Genomic DNA, 23,148 nt, shown 5'->3' with positions numbered 1-23,148 from the left:
TTCTCGACGTCCACTCAGCGAGAGAGCCGCTACTACGAGTACTACCGTGATTACCTATCTGTCCCAGAGTGTCACTGTCCTGGCCAGTGGGTCATAGCTTCCGGTCGGTCAATCGGTCGGGAACCGTCGTGGTGAGCGGTACTCCATATGCAGAGCGGGAAAGGTCAAAGCTAAGTGCTGTTACAAGTGGCCAGGATGGACGTGATTAAAAGATAATAACTACAAGCCACACAAAATCAATAGTGGGTCAGTTCGAACTGGAGAGAGAAAAATTATTAAGAGTGCCCATAATTTGCAGATCCTAAACCGATCTGATATTGTGAAAGTGAGACCTTATGGTGGGTCATCAACTGAACTCCAGCTGCATCTGAGTGGAAGCCGCAAATCAATAATCGATTACTCATATACCATATTGCTGGGAATCGACAGGAGCGAATCAATAGACCTTCAATTGTTGTGATTACTTCAATGGCATGGGACTTTTCACAACTGCCGACAAACGCTGACATTTCCAGGACGTCCGTCGCACGCTTATTAGTGATCCAGGTACGAGTTCGTGTCCGCGAATGGATTTGTTTGTCTGCCGCCCAGTGGCTGTCCACTGACCCCCACATTGCCATACCCACACACACACACACTGTGCACATATCCCAATACCAAATCTGGGCCAATTATTTAGAACTATTGTTGTTCGTCCGCCTGGCAAAGTGTTCGCCACTCATAGCAACAAGTTTGATTCCCCCTCGCAATTTGCGACGACCCAACTGGACTCGCTCCCATGGTGCACCATGGTGGCTAATGTTAATGTGAAGGCATTATTCCCGATGGCATTCGCCATCCCCCATACCCATACCCATACCTATACCGATACCCATACCCACACCCCTATCCAAACTCAAACCAAGCCCAAAGACTATACAAACACCGTCCGTGGGTCAATGTCGAATGCGTGCGCGAGTTCACTTTTTGATTGGAACGCGCTGGCAAATGAAGATACAAATACTCTTCAGGGTATAAATTAACGCCCAGCTCGAGGCCAGTAGTATAAACATACATGAATAGTTAATGCCCGCTGGACTCTCGTCGAATCGGGGGATAAAAGTATGTGCAGCACAACGGCTTTTGATTGACAGCCCAATAGGGACGAACTTGATACTTTAAATAGTTTATCATGGGTAACGGAGCAGGTGGCTCCGAACCGAGTCTTCAAACTAGGCCAAATTATAAAGTGGCCCCAAATGACCTGCCGCCCCTCCAATTACGATCCACAGAGTTCCATGACGCAATAGCTCCTGGCCAGAGACGACGATGAGCAGTCACGAAGGGAGGTCCGGCGAGAGGTCACACGTCTTTCAGATCCGCATCGACAGCGTCGAGGATGAGAGCACCGCCCCCATAACGGAGGCCAGTTCTCGGGAGGATCTCATCAGCAGCGCAGCCCGGGAGGGCGACAGGACCAGCGAGCAGTGCGTCTTTCAGTTTCCCAGTGAGTGAAAAGGGGCAGTAATTATAGGGGACTTTCGAAAAAAAAATAAAACAGTGGCTTATGAAAGCTATTCTTAGAAAGTTCATAGTATAACTTTCTCAACTTTCAACCTCCTGCTACAAAATAAAATCGTTACAACATATACTATACTATTTATACTATCTTACTTTCGAAACTCGGTAGTTTCCTGCCAACATTTAAATTCGAATTATGGAAAGTTCGGGGTATTAATTGCTTGACTTGTTCTTATTCTCGTTATTGCAACTTTAAGTTGGGAAAGTTTCAGCTATGCAATTTTAATATTGGTTTAACTTAAATGTTCGTGGCTTGATGAACCAATTATTATCGTTTTTATTTTCTAAAAATTATTTTTCTAATATAACTATTTTTAAGCATATTTTAAGCATAGTTTTTATACCCTTGCAGAGGGTATTATAATTTCAGTCAGAAGTTTGCAACGCAGTGAAGGAGACGTTTCCGACCCTATAAAGTATATATATTCTTGATCAGCATCACTAGTAGAGTCGATCTAGCCATGTCCGTCTGTCCGTCTGTCCGTCTGTCCGTCCGTTTATATGCAAACTAGTCTCTCAGTTTTAAAGCTATCTGCATGAAACTTTCCCAAAAGTTGTCTTTCTATTGCAGGTAGTATATAAGTCGGAACGAGCCGGATCGGACGACTATAGCATATAGCTCCCATAGGAACAATCGGAAAAATAAATGAAAAAAATTATAACTTTGCTGTTTTTTAATTTTTTGTTTAGTTCTTCGACATATAGTAATGGTAAAATATTTCCGATTTACGGTTTAAATTTCATCAAAATCGGACGACTATAGCATATAGCTCCCATAGGAAAAATCGGAAAAATAAATGAAAAAAAAATTATAACTTTGCTGTTTTTTAATTTTTTGTTTAGTTCTTCGAGATATAGTAATGGTTTAATATTTCAGAATTACGGTTTTAATTTCATCAAAATCGGACGACTATAACATATAGCTCCCATAGGAACAATCGGAAAAATAAATGAAAAAAAATTATAACTTTTCTGTTTTTTAATTTTTTGTTTAGTTCTTCGACATATAGCAATGTTTAATTATTTCAGAATTATGGTATAAATTTTATCAAAATCGGACGTCTATAGCATATAGCTCCCATAGAAATAATAAAAATATATAAAATAACTATCTAATAATTGAGCTGCAAATCATCATAGTTTCAATGTTTTTTTTAGCACATACTCAAGTAAATCATAATTTAAATGTTTTCAAAAGTATTTAATTAATGCAATAGCTGCAAGGGTATATGAACTTCGGCTTGCCGAAGTTTGCTTTCCTTTTTGTTCCATATAAATGTCTTCTCAGTTTTTCGGCTGTTACTGAAAGTAGCTTAAAGATATATATTTATTAATAAACTGAAATCATCACGACATTTATATTTATTGCTCAGATATTTATGAAAAAATTCAATTTTTAAATTAAAATTAAAAAAAAATTGATTTAAGTTTTTTTTTATGTTGGTTATGTTTGAAACATTTTTCTAAACTATCAGAACAGTTGGTTGTTTTACTTGGTAATTATTAAACTAAAAAAGTTTTCTGTTTATCGAAATTGGGGAGTAGTCAGCTAAAAGTATTCTAGAACTGTGGAAAGATTAGCAAAGATAAAAATACCAACCCCAAAATAAAGAAATGATTTTCCTGCAGGATTTCTTTCGGTGCCAACGCTGCGAAGTCCGCGCCAATCCCCAGATCCCTCCACCCGGAGGCAGGTTATGTCCAGTCCGGCAAAGAGCGAGCGCATGAGCCGCCGGAGCCAGACAAAACCACGACCACGAAGACTCAGCCAGGACAGTGGCATTGTGGCAGGCAGATTGATTGGCTACGGAGTAAGTGCGGCTTATGTCTTGACTCCCCCTGATTAATCAATCTGCAACCTTTATCCACAGGAGAGTGCTCTAATTGACGCCGATCTGCAACCAAGGCCACTCCGAACGGACAAGACAGTTGACATATACCGCTGCCAAGGAGAAGATAATGACTTAGTGGAAAATAGCAAGCCAGCCACTCCGATTCCGCCCAAAACCAAGCTGAGCGCCAATCGGATTCGAGCAGGATCAGCTGCGTATACGGAAAAGTGGCTCAACTCATCGGTGATGCGGACCAGCAATGGCAATCCCCTGTTCCCCAAATCCAACTCGATTGCTGTGCCGCTGCCCACGCATCTGGAATCGGAATCCGCGGAACCGAGTCCCACGCAGGCCTTTGGACCCAAGATCGTGGGCAGCAACGAGGAGGACATTCCGGGCACAGCCATGCGAAGGAGCCTCGGTCTGAACTTAAGTGCCACGCTGGGATCTGCTGACCGAGTGAACCAGTCGTATGAGATTATGGAGTCGTCGCACTCGAACGTTTTACCCGACCAATTTGGCTACCGCCAACTAGTTCCCACGGAACGGAAGGCCTCCGATGCCATGAGCTCCGTCAGCGGCAGTTACTACGGCAGTCGGAAGGCCAGCAAGAGCAATAGCCTCGGTGGCGAGTCCGGAGACGAGAGAAGGGTCAGCAAGCAGGACCGGGAGGGCTTGGACCCGGAGTCGCTGATGTTCCGGGACGGCAGACGCAAGGTGGATATGGTGCTGGCCTGGGAGGAGGAGGACCTGGGCGTCATGACCGAGGTGGAGGCCAAGAAACGCGACAACAGGCGCTGCTTCATGGAGAACCTCATCAAGGAGGGACTCGAGGTCGAGCTGGAGGACAAGTCCCAGTCCTTCAACGAGAAGACCTTCTTTTTGAAGATTCACCTGCCCTGGCGTCTGGAAACACGGCTGGCCGAGGTCATGAACCTAAAGCTGCCCGTCAAAAGATTCATCACCATATCCGTGAAGCCATCTTGGGTGAGTGCCTCAAATTGTTAGCCCTTTGAAAGCTTTAAAAACGCTGTTTTAAAAACAGGACGAGGAGAACGTTGTTCTTAGAAACGTGCAGTATTGGAAGGACATGTGGCAGCGCATGACCAAAAGAATTCAGCTGGACCAAACCCTTTTGGAGGGGGAGACTACATTTAAGGCTGCAACAGCTGGTGGCAACCCAGAAGAGCAGTAAGTAAAACAGATTTAATAAATGCCGATGTATAGAAATCGTTAATGTTGGCTTTCAAAATTTTTGAGTTTTGTCATGCAGTAAAGCAATTTTGTAATGTTTAAAGTCATTTTGAACGAAGATTTATTTAAAGAAGATTAATGAGGGTGTATTTAAATCGGCTATCTTTATGATTTTGAACGAGATCAAAACTATGACTATTACTATATTAAAAATATAGTAAAATACAATACTTAATACTTAACAACTCAGTTGAGCTGATTAAAATATAGTAAAGTTCTTAATACTTAAGCATTCATTTAAGAAAACCAATAAAAAATAATAACTAAATATTTCAAGACCCTACTTCATTATTAGCATGATTTGCTTCGCAAAGAAAGCGTACTTATACTCTTTAGCAAACTAGAAATACAAATTCTAAAGCAAGTTAAGCCTAGCAACGTCACAAATTAATGTGCGCATATTTTATATTAAAAACGCATATATTATTATTATCCTCCCAAAGATTTATTGTGAAGGACCGGGCGACGGCCTTCACCAGTGCGCAGCGTTCGCTGATGGTGATGCAGGTGCTCATCCGGACGCCGTTCGACGAGAGTGATCGCAACGGCATCCGGCGGCTGCTGAACGACGGCACCTACCTGGCCTGCTTCCCGCTGCACGAGGGGCGGTACGACCGGCCGCACTCCAGCGGTATCTCGCTGGACCGCCGGGTGCTCTACCAGACGTGGGCCCACCCCTCGCAGTGGTACAAGAAGCAGCCGCTGTGCCTGGTGCGCAAGTACTTTGGCGACAAGATCGCCTTGTACTTCTGCTGGCTGGGGTTCTACACGGAGATGCTCGTCTACCCGTCCGTGGTGGGCTTCCTCTGCTTCATCTACGGACTGGCCACCCTGGAGTCGGAGGACAACATCCCCAGCATGGAGATCTGCAACGAATACGGCACGGGCAACATCACCCTGTGTCCACTGTGCGACAAGGCCTGCAGCTATCAGCGACTCTCGGAGTCCTGCCTCTTCTCGCGGCTCACCTATCTCTTTGACAATCCATCGACGGTGTTCTTTGCCATCTTCATGTCTTTCTGGGGTAAGCTGGCTTAAATCCTTGACAGAAAAATAATGTGTCCTAATTATTAATCGCCTTGGACTATAACGCTCGAAATAAATTTTTATGAAGCTCTGGGAACAATTCACTTATTGAAAATATGAATACGTCATAAGATACAACGCTTATTAAATTACTATTTCAAAGATTTGTTATAACAAATAATTACAGCGTTAAATTTAAATTTTACCAATAAATGTTGACCAAATTTCCTAATTTCCCAAAAAGAATTTTTTGTATTGCAAGTCCGATTTGAAGACTATATAATATAGGAATTAATGAAACCTTAACTTATTGTTGTTTATGATTTGAATAGGTGTTACTTATTTGAGGTTTATTACAAACATTTAATATTAAACATTCGAAATAATTCAATCTTTTTTTAATTTTTAATCATTAAAACAGCCACCACATTTCTGGAACTTTGGAAACGAAAACAGTCGGTGCTTGTCTGGGAATGGGACTTGCACAACGTGGACATGGACGAAGAGAACCGTCCAGAATTTGAGACGAATGCCACCACGTTTCGCATGAATCCCGTCACGCGGGAAAAGGAGCCCTACATGTCCACCTGGAACCGCTCCATAAGATTTGTCATTACCGGAAGTGCTGTGCTTTTCATGGTGAGACTGAAGTTAAACAATTAAACGGGTACATTTAATTTAATAAATGTATTCATTTGCAGATCTCTGTGGTTCTCTCTGCGGTGCTGGGCACCATCTTGTACCGCATAACTCTGGTGTCTGTTATTTATGGAGGAGGAGGGTTTTTCGTAAAGGAGCATGCCAAGCTATTCACCAGTGTCACGGCTGCCTTGATCAATTTGGTGGTCATTATGCTGCTGACACGGGTATGTCCAATTTTCAGCTATCAACATCTAAAGTTGGCTTATGCTACGTTTACCACTTGCAGATCTATCACCGCATGGCCATCAGGTTGACCAACCTGGAGAATCCGCGCACCCACACGGAATACGAGGACTCGTACACCTTTAAGATCTTCTTCTTTGAGTTCATGAACTTCTACTCATCGCTCATCTACATCGCCTTCTTCAAGGGGCGCTTCTTTGATTATCCTGGGGATGAGGGAGCCCGCAGGAGTCAGTTTTTCCGACTGAAGAACGACATCTGCGACCCGGCTGGCTGTTTGTCGGAGCTTTGCATCCAATTGGCCATTATTATGGTGGGCAAACAGTGCTGGAACAATTTCATGGAGTACCTGTTTCCGAAGTTTTGGAACTGGTGGCGTCAGAGGAAGCATAAACAGGTGGGTATTGTTTATATAACTCAATTTTTAGTACCATAAAAAATTATACTTTTCTTTCAAGGCCACCAAAGATGAATCACATCTGCACATGGCTTGGGAGCAGGACTACCACATGCAGGACCCAGGACGCCTGGCTTTGTTCGATGAGTATCTGGAAATGAGTGAGTAGTCTGATATACATATAAATTCTGAATGTAAGTGATCTGAACTGCTCCATTATTTTCAGTTCTGCAATATGGCTTTGTCACCCTGTTTGTGGCTGCATTCCCCTTGGCACCGCTCTTCGCGCTCCTCAATAATGTGGCAGAGATCCGCTTGGATGCCTACAAGATGGTCACGCAGGCCAGACGGCCACTGGCGGAACGGGTGGAGGACATTGGAGCTTGGTACGGCATCCTGCGAATCATCACCTACACGGCCGTCGTCTCGAATGCCTTTGTGATAGCCTACACCAGCGACTTTATACCTCGCATGGTCTACAAGTTCGTCTACTCTGAGACCCACACTTTGGCGGGCTACATCGAGCACTCGCTGTCCATCTTCAACACCTCCGATTACAAGGAAGAGTGGGGCGCTTCGGTCAGTGAGAAAGATCCAGATACCTGCCAATATCGCGGCTACAGGTGCGTTTGACTGCCTTTTCTCACTGGTGTGCCATTGGCATAGCTAGTTTTGTTTATTTGCAGAAATGGCCCCAAGGATTATGAGCCTTATGGACTGAGTCCCCATTATTGGCATGTCTTTGCTGCCCGTTTGGCTTTTGTTGTGGTTTTTGAGGTGGGTAGCTTGTAAATGTTTTTATTTTTATTATCCTCAAAAAGATCCCTTTGCTGCATAATTCAGAATTAGAGGTACTTTACTTGACTTTCCACTTCCAGCCAACAATCTAAAAAATATCTCATAGATCATAGTAAACTTAAATTACAATTTGGGTTAATTTGAAATGGTTTCCTTGCACTGTAAAGCTACTAAGTGATTTTCAAAATTTTTAGCATGTGCTGTTTGTAATTTTAAACCTCCAGCCAATTATTCAATTAATATATTTTAATTCCTAGTAACATTTAAATTTGGAATGGTTTCCTTGTACTGTCAAGCTTATGAGTGATTTTCAAATCCTGGCTTTTAAACTTCCAGCCAATAACATAACAAACATCTTGTTATTTATAGTAAAATTTAAAGGCTAGCTGGGCTCATTTTAAATGGTTTTCTTGAACTGTAAAGCTTATAAGTGATTTCCAAAATTCCAGCACGTGGTGTTCGTAATCACTGGCATCATGCAGTTCATCATTCCGGACGTCCCGTCCGAGGTGAAGACCCAAATGCAGCGGGAACAACTGCTGGCCAAGGAGGCCAAGTACCAGCATGGGATTAAGAGGGCCCAGGGCGATAACCAGGACATCATGAGCCTGTTCCGGGACACCTGCAATCGGACCTCGATCGCCGGAAGCCAGGTCACTGCCCGTGGAAGCTGGGCTCGCCGCTTCAGCCGGCTGAGCGATGGACTGGATGCCCACGTGGAGGTCGCCGCTAGGCCACGAAGGTCGGTGGAGTCCACGGTGTGGGAGGTTTCCTGACACGAGGAGGAGGCCGAGAGCGAGGGCCAGGATAACAAGGGATGAGGCCCATCAGGAAGTCCTTAAGCAATGACCAATACTCGTCTCCTTTCCAAGATCATTAAACTAGACTTATTAACGTGTAATTGTTGTTGAAGCTCCACAGTTTATAGTTTTTTGTTAAACACAAGTCTCATGCTCTTTGTAAATAAATTATTTTGAATGTTGTCTGAAGTTGTGATGTTTGGAATAGGATTTTAGTACAATGTTAGTTGGTTCAAATGAAGTAAAAAAATAACCATTCGCCCCGTTGCCACAACAACCAATCCAACATGACTTTGTTTATACCGTAGCAGCTTGGTTTATATCTAAAACAATCTGACGTATAAATTGAACAGAATTTTTTCTGAGACACAAATTATTTGACGATGAACAAGAAGCTATCGCCAGAGGATGCATTTTACGAAAACCTGACCCTGGGCCTTATAAGGACCCTATGTGAGTAGAACATGACCCCTTCCCTGTAGCATTAACCCCTACCAATCTGCTAGCCAATGTGCCGCGAGTGTGCAATGTGACTCTGGAGCGTCGACAGCCACTGAACGCCTGCCAGGTGGTGAATTGGGAGCAGAGGCACTGCGTCTACCTCCCAGAAGACATGAAGAAGTTCTACCTATCCTCTGATGGATTCATTCTGAACTGGAGCTACCAATATGCACGTGAGTGGGATTTCCCTATTTCCAGGCCATTTGTTGTATCTCCCCCATTTCAGCCAACGATATCCGCAGGGTGGGTCACATCCACTTTCCACACCTGCTGCAGGTGACCCTTTTGCGGGAGAATATCGAAACTACGGCCAGCCACTCCAGCAATTCAACGGTTTTGCCCACTAGCAACTCGGATTCTCTGGGGGCAGCTAGTAGCTCGCAATCCCTTCCAGCTTCAGTTGCCTCCGGCAAGGACAAGTGGGGCAACGCAACACCTATTATAACTGCCAAGTCAAAGATATTCGAAATCAACAATGTGAACGAGGTAGCTAAGGTATGTACTCCATAGTAGAAGGTGTAACAGCAAACTTTTCAAATCAGACAAGAAATTTTCTGGTCACAGTTTCTATGTACATTGTAGTTTTTAACACCATTAATTATTGGAGTTGATTATTAACTAACAAGAAAGGAAGCAAACTTCGGCAAACCGAAGTTCATATACCCTTGCAGCTAATGCAAGAATTAAATATGTTTGAAAACATTAAAATAATGATTTACTTGCGTATATGCTGAAAAACATTGAAGCTATGCTGATTTGCAGCTCAACTATTAGATAGTTATTTTATATGTTTTTATTATTTCTATGGGAGCTGTATGATATAGTCGTCCGATTTTGTTGTAATTTAAACCGTAATTCTAAAATATTTAACCATTACTATATGTCGCAGAACTAAAAAAAATTAGATAACAGCAAGTTATAATTTTTTTTTATTTATTTATGCTATAGTCGTCCGATCCGGCTGGTTCCGACTTATATACTACCTGCAATAGAAAGACAACTTTTGGGAAAGTTTCATGCAGATAGCTTTAATACTGAGAGACTAGTTTGCGTAGAAAACGGAGGGACAGACGGACAGCGGACGAAAGACGGACAGACGGACATGGCTAGATCGACTCGCCTAGTGATACTGATCAAGAATTATAAACTCTATAAAGTCGGAAATGTCTCCTTCACTGCGTTGCAAACTTCTGACTGAAATTATAATACCCTCTGCAAGGGTATGATATCAAGTGATTAAACCATAAATAATATTTTCTAAAAATACCATCCTTAAAAGCCAGTCTAATAAATTAATTTTACCTGTAAGATTTCAAAATATTGAAAGCATTGCCCAACGAACTTTCTAGGTGTGCATGCTGTACGAATCCACAAGCTCCAACAATCCAAAGTTTTATCTGCTGGAGCTGGGCACTCTCAGCTGGCAGTTTTTGGCGGACACTTTCAGCGAATACCTCCGGATGGCCATCGCTCATCTGGGGCTGCCCTACTGGGAGCTGTGCTTCTCCACCTGTGGCCTGCCGTCCTGGACGGAGCAGTTGTTCTTGCTTCTGGCGCCTCATCTCCTCGAGGAACACGAGCAAAGACGTGGGCGAGTGTTGAATCCCGCCTGCGAGCATCCATACAACATCATCGACCCAAACATTTTCCGGGGGAAGCCGAAAAGCGTGGCCAAAGCGGTGACGAGCAGCACCAAACAAAATCATAATAAGTGACCTTCAGTAGAAAAGTAAAAGATTTATTTGTGAGGGTACATAAATGCCACAAAACAATGAAATGAACATGTGCAAGGGGAATCCCTGATGATAAACTGGGTCAATATGTGCGGATAAAGAAAAATGACTAATCATAGGGGCTAAACCAAAAACGGTCGCCGATGTGTTCTTTTGTTTAAAACTAGATCCACTAATTTGTTGTTTAATTATAAGGCATACATTCTACCTATAAAACATTTAAGCTTGAAAAACGGATTAATACATGTTCTTTAGTTTGATTAAGATAAATCATTTGCCTTAATTGTTTGCAATTTTAGTTTCTGAATTGTCTTAAAAGTTAAAACGTTTAGCACAACAGATCCAAATTTAGTTTGGAATTTTCCCCCATGATTCATTCCTTATATATTGACCCACCCTACAGCACAGGAAGTGGTATGAGGGTTATAATTTGGCTACTACTCAGTAGAAGTCCGCACTCTTGTCCTCCAGATCGGCCAGCATCTTGTCCCTGATCTGTGGGCGCGGATCCTCCGTGATCTCCGTGGGCACTGCGCCCGCCTGTCCCAGCATGAACTCCAGCTCGTCGGCGGTCAGCTTGTCGCCGCGCAGCTCCAGCGGGCCGATGAACTGCTTGCGCATCGATCCCTCGTGGTAGATGAAGATGGTGGGCAGGTTCTTGTCGGGGAAGTTCGTTATGCAGGTGGAGGCGACGGAGCGCAGGAACTTGGTCTGCGGGAAGCGGACGGCCAGCTGCTGCATGTGGTGGTGGATCAGGGCGCAGAGCGGGACTCCGTTGGCGTACAGGTGGAGGACCACCCAGATGCCCTCGCCGGCCTTGGTGACTTCGTTGACGTAGTCCTGCCCGGAGATCTCGCGCACCGATCCGAATCGCGCCTTTTCGGCGGTGGCCCGCATCTCGGCGATGCGTCGCTGGCGATATTGCTCCAGGACAGCCTCGTCCTCGGAGTCCTCCAGTTCGTCGAGCTCGTCCAGAGACATGTCGTCGATCGGCTTGTCCCGCTGGCCCTCATTTAGTGGCAGATCCGTGCGCCGCTGGATGGCATCGTCCATAAGCTTCTGGATCTGATCCTCCGTGATCTCCGCCTCCTTTGCCTTGGGCCCAATGATTCCCTTGGCGCGCAGCACATCATTCCACTCTGTGTCTTCGTTTGGGTCCTACGGAAAACAAAGACACGTGAGTTTTCATTCATAATTTTCATTACCAAATATGGAATTTATTTTTGGGTGCACCAAATCACACCCGCAATCGCATTTTCTCGAATAGAACCCATTGTTCGGATAATGCATGAACATTTTCATTTGAACTATCATTAAATCTTACCTGCATGTTTTATGTTTATATTTCGATGAGATAAATAACTTAAATATATTTAAATTCTGAACGCATGCACCGTTTTTCTAAACTAAAAATAAAACTGAATAATTCTAAACGAAGTGACTCATGACCAGGGATGGATAAAATACCGATACTATCGCATCCGTTCAGCCGATTAGTGATGGCAAAGTGAGCAACATTTGTCATGCCTCAAATTTCATTTGTTGATTAAAAATAAAATAAATTTAAAACATGTTTGACCATCTCGAAAATATAGTAAGGAAATTCAAGTGTTTTCGTTTATTAGGTTTTAATTGCTTAACTTAAAGTGCATTCTTGAACCAAAAATATGTAATAATAAAAAAATTGTATTTGCCTTAGTTAGATGAAGTTGGTTTTGTAATTACCTTTCAAATCAAATGTTTATTATACCCAGTCAATATGTTTACTTTTAAGCAATTATTTTTGCTGAACTACCATTTTTAAACTCCTGTTCAAGAATCCCAATACAAACAAATGAATTTTCATTTCTATCAAATGAAGATAATAAAGTTTTTTCTATTATAGGCACAATAAAACATTTATTCAATTTTTCGAGGCAGGCGTTTTAAGAGATTATGGACATGTTGTTGCTAATTTTTAACAAACACTTTTCTTACTTTTATTAGTTTATTTAAAACCACTTTTCCTTCAGTCAAAATAAATTTACCTATGAACAACTTTTGACCATTCAAACATGCAATAAACTCAATTGTTTTATAAATTAGAAGCTTGAATAGTAAGGTATTTTATTTTATAGAAGCAATTAACAAGGTAAGTCCTCATAAGCTTTTGACTTTTAAAGCATTGATATGAAAGAAAATAATTATTTATAAAAACTTAGACATAATTAGTTACAGAAATTAAAAAACAAATCGGAAAGACAAATCAAAATTATAACAAAAAATATTTTTGAAATATCATCAATTGATTTTTGTCTGCTTTACATGTGAGGGACGCTTAGAAATATTAATTAAAATCTAAGTAAGCGCAGCTAAATGGTAAGATAAATTCTTTTTACGATTCCCTTCACAGTTTCGTGTTAAGACGTTTGAGTTTCCATTTAAGAACTTGAACTGTCCTCAGATACCTTGTAATAGTTGTTAAAATTAATAATACATATCAGGTCACCGATTTCCTCCTGGTAACCAGAAGAGGCTGCCTTGTTGCCCAAATAGATGAGATACTGCATGAACTTCTCGAACTCTGCCTCCTCCTGTAAAAGGCGCTTAAAGCGGGGATGCACAAAGTGATTCTCTTGATCCATTATAAACGACTGCGACTGAATGACTCTAAAATATTGATTTAAATTTAAATAAATAAGAAAATGTTTAAGTCATAAATGAATTTAACTTACTTGCAAAAGCGTAGTATAATAACTAGAATATTGTCGATGGTTTCCTTAACTTTGGCACTCCTACGATTTAAGAACGCCAGGAAGGCAACCCGTTTCAAGTAGGCCGCATGCTGCTTGTACAATCCCTCGATGGAATCGACGGTGCTCAGCTCCTCCTTGAAGCTATTCCAAGTGGACTGCAGGGCTTTGGCCACCAGATGCGTCTGGAAGGAGGTCATAAAGTGCGACAACTTGTGGCGCACCATTTGCAAGTGTCGAAAATGTGGACATGTGCGGAGTTCCGGTCCAAGCAGCTTGCCCAATTGTTGCAGATGCTCATAGGATCCCTCTAAAACGAAGTTTACATGGCGAAGCTTCAGTAGATAACCGAATATCTGTCCATATTTAGCCACCGTTTCGGGGCTGATCACCAGGTTTAAAGGCCAATCCACATTACAGTGCAGCGTTAGCATGGATGTGGCTTCAAGGGACAGGAAATTCAGCGTGTCCGGAATATTGTTGCAGTGGAGCGAGAGATTCTGAGACACCGTGGTCTCATCCGCCGAACAGCCAGCTAATGCATTGGTAAGCATAGTGTCGAGGATGCCCTTTTGGCAGAGGCTCTTCGGATCAATGCCCGCCCTTATTCTTCTCAGGATATCGCTCGTGAGCAATGTGCCAAACTGGCCGTCCAATAGAAAAAAGAAGTTTCTGAGCTTACGGAAATGCTCGTAAATACGCAACTCCTGGAAGATCCTGAGAACTTCGTTCCGGAGCAGCGCATAGTGCGCGTTCACTGGAGCCATAACGGAGAGGTGCAGGCAACGACGGGCTGTGAGTGGATTGTAGGGCTCCGGCACAGTGAGAACCGCCATTTCTTTGGCCCTTTCCATCCCAAAGTAAGTGGGCAGATGGAAAGTTGGTTTTAAGATATCCGGTAATGCCTTAGTGGGCTTAGCAACTACAAGTTCAGGCTGCAGTGATTCCGAATACGAGCCTTCTTTGGTCTCACTAATGTTGTTATTATTGGCAGCATCGTTGTCAACCGTTTCCCTGGGTGACAACCCAAAGATGTCCACGTCGGAAGTGGTGGACATGGGGGTGAGCACCGCCAAAGGTACTTCCACGTGGAGTTTGTTAAGTTCTAGAGGTAGGAAAGGCGAGTCCTTATCTTCACGCACAGTACTACATAGCTTGCTCTCCAATGCCCGTCGTCGATGCAGGCCACGTTCCGTATTGGCTAGACAAGGCAATGCTTTTTCTTCAAAATCCTTTTCGGCCTGTGCGATACCAAACTCGCTATCTAACACACGTCGACGGTTTCTGGCACGCTCCGTATTTGAATCCGTTTGGCGTCGCCAACGATGGGTGTGCTCACTCTCAGTGGAGTTGAAACTGGAAAAACCATCGTGGTGCTCATTGCGCAGACGGTTTCTCTGCATATCGCTCAGCTCCTCCGATTCAAGGCGATTTAGATTAGCATTGATGTCGGGCGGAAGGTTCGCGTGCAATCCCGAAGTTGAGCTTGTGGTTGCGGTTTTATCCGACTCCGACTGTGAAATATGGACCTTTGCATAGCACTCTTGGAATTGGTCCGAAGAAAGAATATGTTGACGATTGCGATCGAATTCTGTCAGCTGCTCATTGGAATTTAGCACATCCGAGTGGCTCCGCTGAAACTGAACCACATTGGAACACAAAGGTTGAGATTCCACCACACCTGGCCGCTCTGGTTTTACATCTATTGGATTTTGTAATACCGTTTCTGGAAGCTTTGGTGATTCTTTATTTTTTGGATGCTTTGATTCCGCATCTGAAGGCTTCTTCTGCTCTGTTGCTGCCTCTTTAACCTTATCTGTTCTCGCATCATCGTGGTCTGATTCCGATTCTGGACGAAAATCTGGTCCTTCCGCACACGATGCAAAACTGAGATCACTGTATGTGCTCTGATCCGGGCTGGGCTCTTCCTGGTGGTCTTTCTCAATCAACTCGGCTGCTAGTTGCGACACTTGCTTTTGCAACTCTAGCTTTTCCCGCTCAAGGCGATTATCCTCAACCCGTTCGCTCTCCCGCTGAAAAGCCAACTCGTTGACAATCTCCTCGCGCCTCTTATCCAGCCGACTTTGCTGTTGAATTTCCTGTTCCGCGTTGACTTGATCGTACATCAGCTTCTTCTGGGCATTCGCCTTCGACAGGATCTCGCGCTGCTCTTCCTCCCAAGCGACCAGATGCGACCGCGTGCGCTCCTTCATGAGATTTGCGAAGCTACTTTTGGTGGCCTTGCGCTCCTCGAAGATGCTCTGCATGCTGCACCATCCGAAGCGTTGGTAGATAACGGCATATCTGTCGGCCAGGTTGCGACGCATCCCTTTGAGCTGTTGCTCCGTTAGACAGACCACTATTCCCGGGTATTCCACATCAAAGACGGGATGCTAGTGGGTTAGGAAGGCATCGATGAATGAATTCATTTGGTTTACAATCCTCTACAAACCTGAGCGTTATAGGCCTTAAGCACCTGGTTGTACTTTCCGCATTGAAGGATGTCCTGCTCACACCCGTATAAAAACTCCGGAATGGCCTCGTTGACCACGTGGTAGCCTCTATCGAAAAACTCCTTGCTGCACTCTTTCACCAGAGCCGGTGAGGTGTTCAGGCTGCGACTGATGAAAATCTCGTTGACGGCCTCGTCCAGCTCACCCTGGTGGATCCATCTCTGGAGCTGAACGAAGTATGTTTGGGATATGCACCGCAGCAAGTAGATGAGAACCTGCAGGAAGTCACTGTTGCCGCAAGTGTCGATGGCCAGCCAGACACAGCGCAGCAAGAAGGGGCCCGAAACCCCTGAGTCCAGATTTACTAAACAATAAAATGAAGCTAGTGAATAACATGTCCATTTGACGGATTGAGAGTCTTACATTTTGGCTCACTCTCGAACACATTCTCCAGCTGATGGAGCAGCCGCATGGCAGGGCGGCAGTTGATCAGCAGCTGGGAGAGATTTTCGGCGGCCTGGGAGAGCAAAAACTCACGGTTGGTGGATAGAAAATCGACCAAAATGTTGCGCATGGCCTGCAGAAATGTGGAAGACTCATTAAAAGTTCATAAGAAGATTAGGGTTTGGACTCACCCGATTTAGGGGCCTTTCCAGACGCGCCATGGTGTTCCGATTCCACCTGGTGCGAGCACTCAGACGCCGAAAGGCGCAGCCAGAGCGCAAGAAGGGATCTACGAAATCCGCCAATATCTCGGGCAGCACAGTGCGCAATGTGGTGTTGGGCCTGAATACCAAGACCAGCTCGTCCTCCGGCGAGCTCAGGAACGTCTCTGACTGAATACCTGCTGCCGCCTTCTTAAGGTGATCTATGAGGGCGGCTTCGCCGATGTAGTAGAGAACCAGGTCCTTGTTTTGGGAGAGCTTCAATTCGTTGGTCATCATTTGATCCGAAATGAAATACTTCTGGGGACCGGGTTGGGCCACAAATGGGGGATCCGGCGGGGCAGGTGGGCTCTTCTTTTTCAGGACTGGCAGTCGGGGAGGTGGTTGCATTGGCTGCTCCCTGGATTCCCTCATGCGAGTCATGGTTTCTGCTAAGCCGGAGAAGGTTAAAAGGGATAGATTGATACCGGCGCGTGGCTTTTCCGGGGTAGGCCCCTTCAGGTTGGTCAGTAGAAGATCGGAGTGGGGCTGCAAGTGGAGGGGCTTTAAGACCCGCCCCATCTGATCCGGAGATTTGAGCGCTTTTGGGTTCACTGGCTCCCTGGGTAAGCGGTCCGGCAGTTCGTGTAGTTTCAGTATTCCCGGCTTATACAGTTTGAGGCCAGGTTTGTAGTGGTTCTCCGCATCCTTCTCCGGTTCAGGAGTATTTTTCCCAACCTGCTCTGGCAGCAGACTGATCCCAGGATCGTTTTTAGTTTCGTGGGGATGTGCTTCGTCCTTTCCTGCCAGAAGATTCTGGAAGCGGTTCAGGCTGTCCCTCCGTTTGGGATTCTTTGCCACCTCACTGCTCACCTGGCGGAGCAGCTCCAGCTTGTCTTGGGACGACATCGTCCCAGTGCGCAGCAGATCCTCATAGATTTTGGAGCGCATCCTGGCCACCGACGCAGCTGTGGGCCGATTTGGCGCCTGCTCCTCCGACGCCAACAAAGTGGCCAGGTGGGTCACCATGTCGAAGACGCTGTGGCTGCACTCAGCCACGGATGCCATCGGAATGGGCTTTGGACTCCAAAATCATGGGATATTTCCAAGAAACCAAACAAACTCGAGGACCAGGGGCCAACCACTCACGATGGTATCGATATGTTGAAAATTTGGGCTTGCTATCGAGTTTTAGTTTCGATGTTAATCGATAGCTTTCTAACGGTAGATTCTGGCAACACTCAGATAATTTAAAATTTTTGAATGTATTCTCTCTATAATTATCCTTAACTTGTTGGCTTTCAACTGAATTAATAAATGTTCTTGTTTTTAAGACAAGACCAACCCAAACTGAACTCCTAAAAATTTTTAATTAATTTAAAATATTTGATTTTCGGCAAATGTTGGAAATAAACCCAGATGAATATGAGGATATATTCCCTAATCCTTAATAAACTTGGCTAATTTCAATATTTCCTTTGAAAAAAAGAAACAAAATTGGTTTACACTAAATTAAAAAGTTTTAAATATATTGTTGTTTTTTTTTACAAATACACAATATTCTATTTTGCCCTTTGGCTTACAATATAAGCTTAGTTACCTTAGTTCTGTATTCGTAACACATTTAAGACATGCAGAATTTGAAATTGAATCTGTTCTAGTTTAGCAGGTTTCTCTCATATTTTTGCATTTTACAAATATTTGTATGCAATTTTTTTTGCGTTTTACGGTTCCTTTTTTTCTGAACTAGCGTGGGAACATCAAGAGATTAGCTTATGGCTGACGGGGTAAATGTGTATAAATGGGAACGTTCTGTGGCTGTTGGCAGATTATTGCAAAGGTGTGGTGGCGGCGGCGAGGAGGGGTTGGCCAGGTGGTGTGGCCTGCACCGAGGCCGGCGGACCCGCTGCTAATCCCTCCTGCTCGAACTTCCGGTCGTGAACGACCACGTTGCCCATTAGCACGAATCATGAGGCGCTGTTCGTCTCCCCGTTGCTCTCGTGGAAGTTGGTGCCGTTGACGATGAACGAGGTGCCCAGGCCGTACAGGTGTCCGGAGTACTTGGCATGGTCGATGTTGTCCTCGAAGAACATCTGAAAAGGGTGTAAGGTTCCATTAGGCGGGCATATAACTTGTGTCTGGGTTTGGAATGGGACAGAACCAAGCAGTGGCTGAAATGTTGAGCTAAGCGATCTATTAGCCTAAACACCATAAAGCATTGAAAGCACATAAATCTCTACAGCAGCAAATCTAAATGGTAGCACCCAATCAGTTTGGGGAGTCCTACTTATAAATAAATTAAATTACATACCGTTTACCGATGTTGTTAGATGGAGATTTAGTAATTTTCTTATTTTAGATTGTTATTCTTCTAATTATTCTGCAATTTTCTTGTTAATTTAAAATTATTTGGCAGCTTAAGCACTTGCTACGCTGATAAGCACAGTAAACTGTGTATAAATTTATGACAGCAAAGCATTTAAAATTGCGAAACAAAATTCAGTAATTCATTTGACAAATTTAAATTCTTTCTTTTAACTTAAAACTAAAGTAAAGCAGTTATTACCGTTTTAAGGCAAATTAGACAAATTTCTCCATTGGTAAGAAGTCATGCCGTATGAATTATATTTGAAAACAACAAGATGCTTAAGATTGCGTATGCAATGCCCAGACACCAAAGAATATAAACAAAAATGTAAAAGAAAATTAATTCAAATTCATTTAATTTTCCATTCAATCCATTTCTGTTTTCTTTTCGTCCCGCGAGCTTTAAAGCTAATAGACATGTTTCACATGGTTTTAACAGTTTTAAACTAACTCAAAACACTTCAAATTATGGTTTTCATTCATAAATTGCGGCTCACTGGCACTGCAGATGCTGCAGGATATAAATAACTAAGTACATATGTGATGTATGTATGAAAATGGGCGAGTTGTGACAACCATGAACCACCTTAAACCTATTGGATGATGATGTTGATGATGGGCGAAGGCAAGATACGTTAGTAGTGGCAAAGGCAGGGCAACAACACTACTTTCTAATAGTCCGAAATAGTCTGGGTCAACGTATCGGAGCAGACGCAAGGCAAGTGAGAAAGCGATGAGCCATCCCGCTCCGGTGAACCGGGAGTGGCGGGAGGCGTGACCATATATGAGCTCGAGGTGAGCGGGTCGCAGGAGGAGCTGCTGTTGCCCGTGCCGTTGCCACTGCTGATCATCACAGAGTCATCGGGGGGACATCCCCCGATGTAGGCCTTACGGCTCAGCAGGCAGATCCGGCTGACCGACGGCTTCATGTTCATGGTGTGCTCAAGCAGGTAGGGAAAGAGTACAACGGGCGCTTCTAGCTCAAAGTGCAAATCATGTGTGTGCAGTACCTCACGCATTTTGAAGAAGGCCATGCCCGTAAGCAGGGCATCGGAACCGGCCTGATGCTGGGGGCCAACGCGACGCAGTTCCAGCTGATCGGCCACCTCCTGCAGGCCGCCCTTCAGGTTCTTGCAGGACTTCATCAGATATTTGATGTCAAAGATGTTGGGGAAGTATATGTGCAGCAGCTCGAAGAACTCGCTCTCGTCAGAGGGCAGATTCTGATCCGTGAGCAGCTTCAAAAGGTAGCCGAAATCGTAGCCGGAGTGGAAGCACAGCCACTTGATGTTGTCGACCAGCACAATGCCGGAGCTCATTAGCAGCTCGGCAAACTCAATGGGGTCGATGCCGTCCTCCTCGTGCTTCTTGAACTGGATGCCAGAATTCTGCAACAGATCTATCGAGTCCTGCGCATACATGTCCTCGCTAGGGATACGAAAGATGATGATAGAACCCCCTGTTATCGCTTAAGCAGATCCAGCTCACCTCAGGTTAAACTTGAAGTTGAACTGCCAGGTCGAGTAGCCGGGCGGCGTTTTCCCATCGTCGTCCATGAAAGTCAGACCCAATTGGATGATCCGCAGAAGGTCGACATTGCAGCGCAGCAGCTGGTAGTGGTAGTCCGCCGTGGAGCGGAACTCACCGACGGGTCGTGCCACCACGCCCGGGAACTCGGTGTCCATGGCCACATAGTGGTACTTCTGCACCACTTTGCGGATGGTGCGGAACTCCTCCTCCAGGTTATGCTTCCACACGTCCCGGATGCCGCACTCCTCGTTGCTCGGTATGTGGACTTGGCCGTGTGCCGCGCCACTGATGGCCGAAGGCATTGTCTGTGAAAGGTATTGGTTCTGGTTCAAAACGACTTGGTGTTATTTATGTATATCATTTTCGGGTGGATATTCTTTATGTGTGAGAGTGTATGTTTTGGAAACCCATCGGGGCTGATAAGAAATCATTTTTAAGTATAATGGATTGAAAAACAGTATTAATAAATATATATATACTTTTTGGAACTGAGTACATCAATTTTAACAAGAATATATATATTGTCGGATATATATATATATATATATATATATATATATATATATATATATATATATATATATATATATATATATATATATATATATATATATAAACAATATATATATATATTCATTGTTTAAATCTTTCAAATTGTGGAAGTTGTTTTCAAATTATGATTTTAATACAATCTATTCACTAAAAACAAGTTGAATGGGTTTTTGTTTTTAACAATTTAGCACTGATCAAGATTAGTTTGCCGATCTGCAAAATAATTTCATTAATACTAAAGAGTTTCCATCCTTAAATAACAATTTCTAATATCCAAGTGTGTCGTGTTTGTGTGTATTTTGTGAGGGATCTTAAGGGTTAGCAACATAATAAAATAGCTGGACCAATTGGTTAAACACGTTAGCGCAACTAAACAAGAGTTTGTAATTGAGGTTTGGCCAATATCGCTGTTAGAAGTGCTACAATTTTGCTGCTGATACGAAAGAAGAACGAAATAATCAAACAATAACGAAACAAAGGCACGTGAAGGAATCGATTTTGAAAATTTGCTTGGAGGTGGTTACTGGAGTGATGGGGGTTACGATAGGCGCTACTTACATCGTCGCCGGTCGTCGCCTGGTGCGCACTCTTCGTCGCCGGATCAGCCACCTCTTCGCACTGACCTACAACCAAGCCTCAAGCAACAAGTTCCTCTTGGGTAAATGGTATTACGGTTTGGTTCTGAGGCAATGCTCTTGATCAAATGCAGGGGATTCGGAATATATATGTACAATTGAACTCTGCCCTTACAGGACTCTATCACACCTAAATCGTATCGCATTCATTAACACACTTTGAGATAACATAAGACAAGATATTTGAAGCTGATGCTGAAAATAGACAGCATTAGGCATTGTTTATTTTACAAGATTGCTGTGGCACAAACACAATATTATATTTGCTTTAATTAAAAATCTTAGTTTGGTTTTAGACCTTCTTATTGAGGTAATTTTGGATTTTTATTAGAGCTGAGAGAATTTTTGTTAAAAAAGGAGGTCTTAATCCCGCCAAATCAATCTCGTTACAAGTCATAATTTAATATATCAAGTAATCTTGAAGTTTAAAATGTAAGTTATAGTCAAGTGCCCTTAAAATACCTGATTTGTGAATAGCACTGTCCTTATTTAATCTTAATAAGATTTAAAATTTTGTGATGGTAGTACGTTTAAAATATAATGTGTGGGGCAGATATTTACGAAACTAAAGCTCTAAACAACTTGAAATATTTTAGTTTCAAAGGTCTCGCTGTTATTTACGATTATATTCGATGTTCGAAAACCATGTAATCCATATTTTAGAGTTTCCTGTTCCAGTTACAATAGTCTGGGTCTAATCGCAGAAAGCCAATGCTTTTCATTACTTTTTAAACAATACATTGACGAATTTCACCTAAAGGTAACCGTGAAAATGTCACAAAATCCGTTTAATTTTTACCCAAATGAACCCAAAAGAAAAACAGTTAGAACGCCCTAAAAAAACCGCACACACACATACACTAGCCGCAACCACACGCATACACACGCACATGCAGCGGCATTGAAGATGCATTTGCATTTCGCAGTTTTTTGCCATGGAAATCAAGGCAATGGAAACGGGCCCACCGGTCGGAAAATCCGTACACCCACTCGTTTGCCCTCGCAGCTTACCCATTTCATAATATACGATGGCGGACTATGTGGATTTTAGCTATTTCACAAACTGTATGTTCCGATCGGCGTCTCCTCGTTTTGCGCTGGTAAAGTAGGCGGCGGGGAATGAACGGCTGGTCTCCGGCACTTTTGCTTTCCTTGCGGCAATCCTATTATGCAGGGACTTTAACTTGAAGAGCCCTCGACGTTTGGCAGCAACTTCCAATAGATTTTAATCAGCAAATATTGTTTGCGAGCCGCGCAAGTGCCATAATAAAAAAATTGCCCGTCTTACGATTTTAGTGGTGGAAAACGTCAAGGTACAAAAATATCGATATCGGTTTTACCTCCTTTTTGGGTGGAAATTGTTTTAAATTTTGAGTTTTAAGGAAATGTGTGCCTGTGTAAAAGTGTTTAATTTTAAAAGTAAGTAAGGTGTATATGTTTAACATTAGT

General features: G+C 43.5%; 5 protein-coding genes across 9 annotated transcripts; 2 read left to right on the top strand and 3 right to left on the bottom strand.

The window, feature by feature from the left end:
- Positions 1 to 356: 356 nt before the first annotated feature.
- Positions 357 to 8,741, top strand: LOC128260033 (anoctamin-4). Of its 2 annotated transcripts, XM_052992724.1 has the most exons (13): positions 357 to 546; positions 1,272 to 1,486; positions 3,190 to 3,371; positions 3,432 to 4,379; positions 4,438 to 4,583; positions 5,090 to 5,670; positions 6,094 to 6,311; positions 6,374 to 6,538; positions 6,601 to 6,954; positions 7,016 to 7,115; positions 7,181 to 7,577; positions 7,641 to 7,731; positions 8,202 to 8,741. In XM_052992724.1, exons 2-13 carry the CDS (start codon positions 1,309 to 1,311, stop codon positions 8,526 to 8,528), a joined length of 3,687 nt encoding a protein of 1,228 aa, XP_052848684.1. In that variant the 5' UTR covers positions 357 to 546; positions 1,272 to 1,308; the 3' UTR covers positions 8,529 to 8,741. The 2 variants fall into 2 exon arrangements, with proteins under 2 accessions (XP_052848684.1, XP_052848685.1); XM_052992725.1 differs by lacking the exon at positions 357 to 546 and having other exon boundaries at positions 1,211 to 1,486.
- A 49-nt stretch (positions 8,742 to 8,790) lies between these two features.
- Positions 8,791 to 10,785, top strand: LOC128260051 (tubulin polyglutamylase complex subunit 2). Its single transcript, XM_052992749.1, has 4 exons — positions 8,791 to 9,005; positions 9,059 to 9,226; positions 9,280 to 9,548; positions 10,403 to 10,785. Exons 1-4 carry the CDS (start codon positions 8,936 to 8,938, stop codon positions 10,766 to 10,768), a joined length of 873 nt encoding a protein of 290 aa, XP_052848709.1. The 5' UTR covers positions 8,791 to 8,935; the 3' UTR covers positions 10,769 to 10,785.
- Positions 10,771 to 12,263, bottom strand: LOC128260058 (viral IAP-associated factor homolog). Its single transcript, XM_052992757.1, has 2 exons — positions 12,111 to 12,263; positions 10,771 to 11,944 (listed from the first exon to the last, which is right to left on the bottom strand). Exons 1-2 carry the CDS (start codon positions 12,114 to 12,116, stop codon positions 11,228 to 11,230), a joined length of 723 nt encoding a protein of 240 aa, XP_052848717.1. The 5' UTR covers positions 12,117 to 12,263; the 3' UTR covers positions 10,771 to 11,227.
- Positions 12,264 to 12,999: 736 nt separating this feature from the next.
- On the bottom strand, positions 13,000 to 17,756 carry LOC128260020 (uncharacterized). Its single transcript, XM_052992701.1, has 5 exons — positions 16,607 to 17,756; positions 16,395 to 16,548; positions 15,971 to 16,335; positions 13,501 to 15,911; positions 13,000 to 13,435 (listed from the first exon to the last, which is right to left on the bottom strand). The coding sequence occupies exons 1-5, from the start codon at positions 17,681 to 17,683 to the stop codon at positions 13,207 to 13,209; spliced, it is 4,236 nt and encodes a 1,411-aa protein (XP_052848661.1). The 5' UTR covers positions 17,684 to 17,756; the 3' UTR covers positions 13,000 to 13,206.
- Positions 17,757 to 18,116: 360 nt separating this feature from the next.
- Positions 18,117 to 23,112, bottom strand: LOC128260196 (CCR4-NOT transcription complex subunit 7). Of its 4 annotated transcripts, none has more exons than XM_052993002.1 (5): positions 22,711 to 23,111; positions 21,623 to 21,894; positions 20,471 to 20,835; positions 19,993 to 20,410; positions 18,117 to 18,708 (listed from the first exon to the last, which is right to left on the bottom strand). In XM_052993002.1, the coding sequence occupies exons 3-5, from the start codon at positions 20,812 to 20,814 to the stop codon at positions 18,583 to 18,585; spliced, it is 888 nt and encodes a 295-aa protein (XP_052848962.1). In that variant the 5' UTR covers positions 20,815 to 20,835; positions 21,623 to 21,894; positions 22,711 to 23,111; the 3' UTR covers positions 18,117 to 18,582. The 4 variants fall into 4 exon arrangements, with proteins under 4 accessions (XP_052848962.1, XP_052848961.1, XP_052848959.1 ...); XM_052993001.1 differs by having other exon boundaries at positions 20,471 to 20,817; positions 22,711 to 23,108; XM_052992999.1 differs by lacking the exon at positions 21,623 to 21,894 and having other exon boundaries at positions 22,711 to 23,112.
- Between the last annotated feature and the right edge of the window lie 36 nt (positions 23,113 to 23,148).

This window comes from Drosophila gunungcola, assembly GCF_025200985.1.
Source record: "Drosophila gunungcola strain Sukarami chromosome 3L unlocalized genomic scaffold, Dgunungcola_SK_2 000014F, whole genome shotgun sequence".
Taxonomy (NCBI): domain Eukaryota; kingdom Metazoa; phylum Arthropoda; class Insecta; order Diptera; family Drosophilidae; genus Drosophila; species Drosophila gunungcola.
The sequence above is the reverse complement of the archived record's forward strand: the minus strand, read 5'-3'. Positions and strand labels throughout refer to the sequence as shown.

What these genes read in the sequence shown, in the direction of transcription:
- LOC128260196 (XM_052992999.1), bottom strand. An exon ending in AACTTCAAGTTTAACCTGAG is followed by an intron (nt 20,411 to 20,470) that starts GTGAGCTGGATC and finishes TCGTATCCCTAG; the next exon opens with CGAGGACATGTATGCGCAGG. An exon ending in CCTTCTTCAAAATGCGTGAG is followed by an intron (nt 18,709 to 19,992) that starts GTACTGCACACA and finishes CACCCTTTTCAG; the next exon opens with ATGTTCTTCGAGGACAACAT.
- LOC128260033 (XM_052992724.1), top strand. Translation starts at nt 1,309, where the DNA reads ATGAGCAGTCACGAAGGGAGGTCCGGCGAGAGGTCACACGTCTTTCAG. An exon ending in GTCAGAGGAAGCATAAACAG is followed by an intron (nt 6,955 to 7,015) that starts GTGGGTATTGTT and finishes TTTTCTTTCAAG; the next exon opens with GCCACCAAAGATGAATCACA. An exon ending in CTTTTGTTGTGGTTTTTGAG is followed by an intron (nt 7,732 to 8,201) that starts GTGGGTAGCTTG and finishes CCAAAATTCCAG; the next exon opens with CACGTGGTGTTCGTAATCAC.
- LOC128260051 (XM_052992749.1), top strand. Translation starts at nt 8,936, where the DNA reads ATGAACAAGAAGCTATCGCCAGAGGATGCATTTTACGAAAACCTGACC. An exon ending in GGGCCTTATAAGGACCCTAT is followed by an intron (nt 9,006 to 9,058) that starts GTGAGTAGAACA and finishes CCAATCTGCTAG; the next exon opens with CCAATGTGCCGCGAGTGTGC. An exon ending in CTGGAGCTACCAATATGCAC is followed by an intron (nt 9,227 to 9,279) that starts GTGAGTGGGATT and finishes CCCCCATTTCAG; the next exon opens with CCAACGATATCCGCAGGGTG.
- LOC128260020 (XM_052992701.1), bottom strand. Translation starts at nt 17,683, where the DNA reads ATGGCATCCGTGGCTGAGTGCAGCCACAGCGTCTTCGACATGGTGACC. An exon ending in TGGAAAGGCCCCTAAATCGG is followed by an intron (nt 16,549 to 16,606) that starts GTGAGTCCAAAC and finishes ACATTTCTGCAG; the next exon opens with GCCATGCGCAACATTTTGGT. An exon ending in ATTATACTACGCTTTTGCAA is followed by an intron (nt 13,436 to 13,500) that starts GTAAGTTAAATT and finishes TCAATATTTTAG; the next exon opens with AGTCATTCAGTCGCAGTCGT.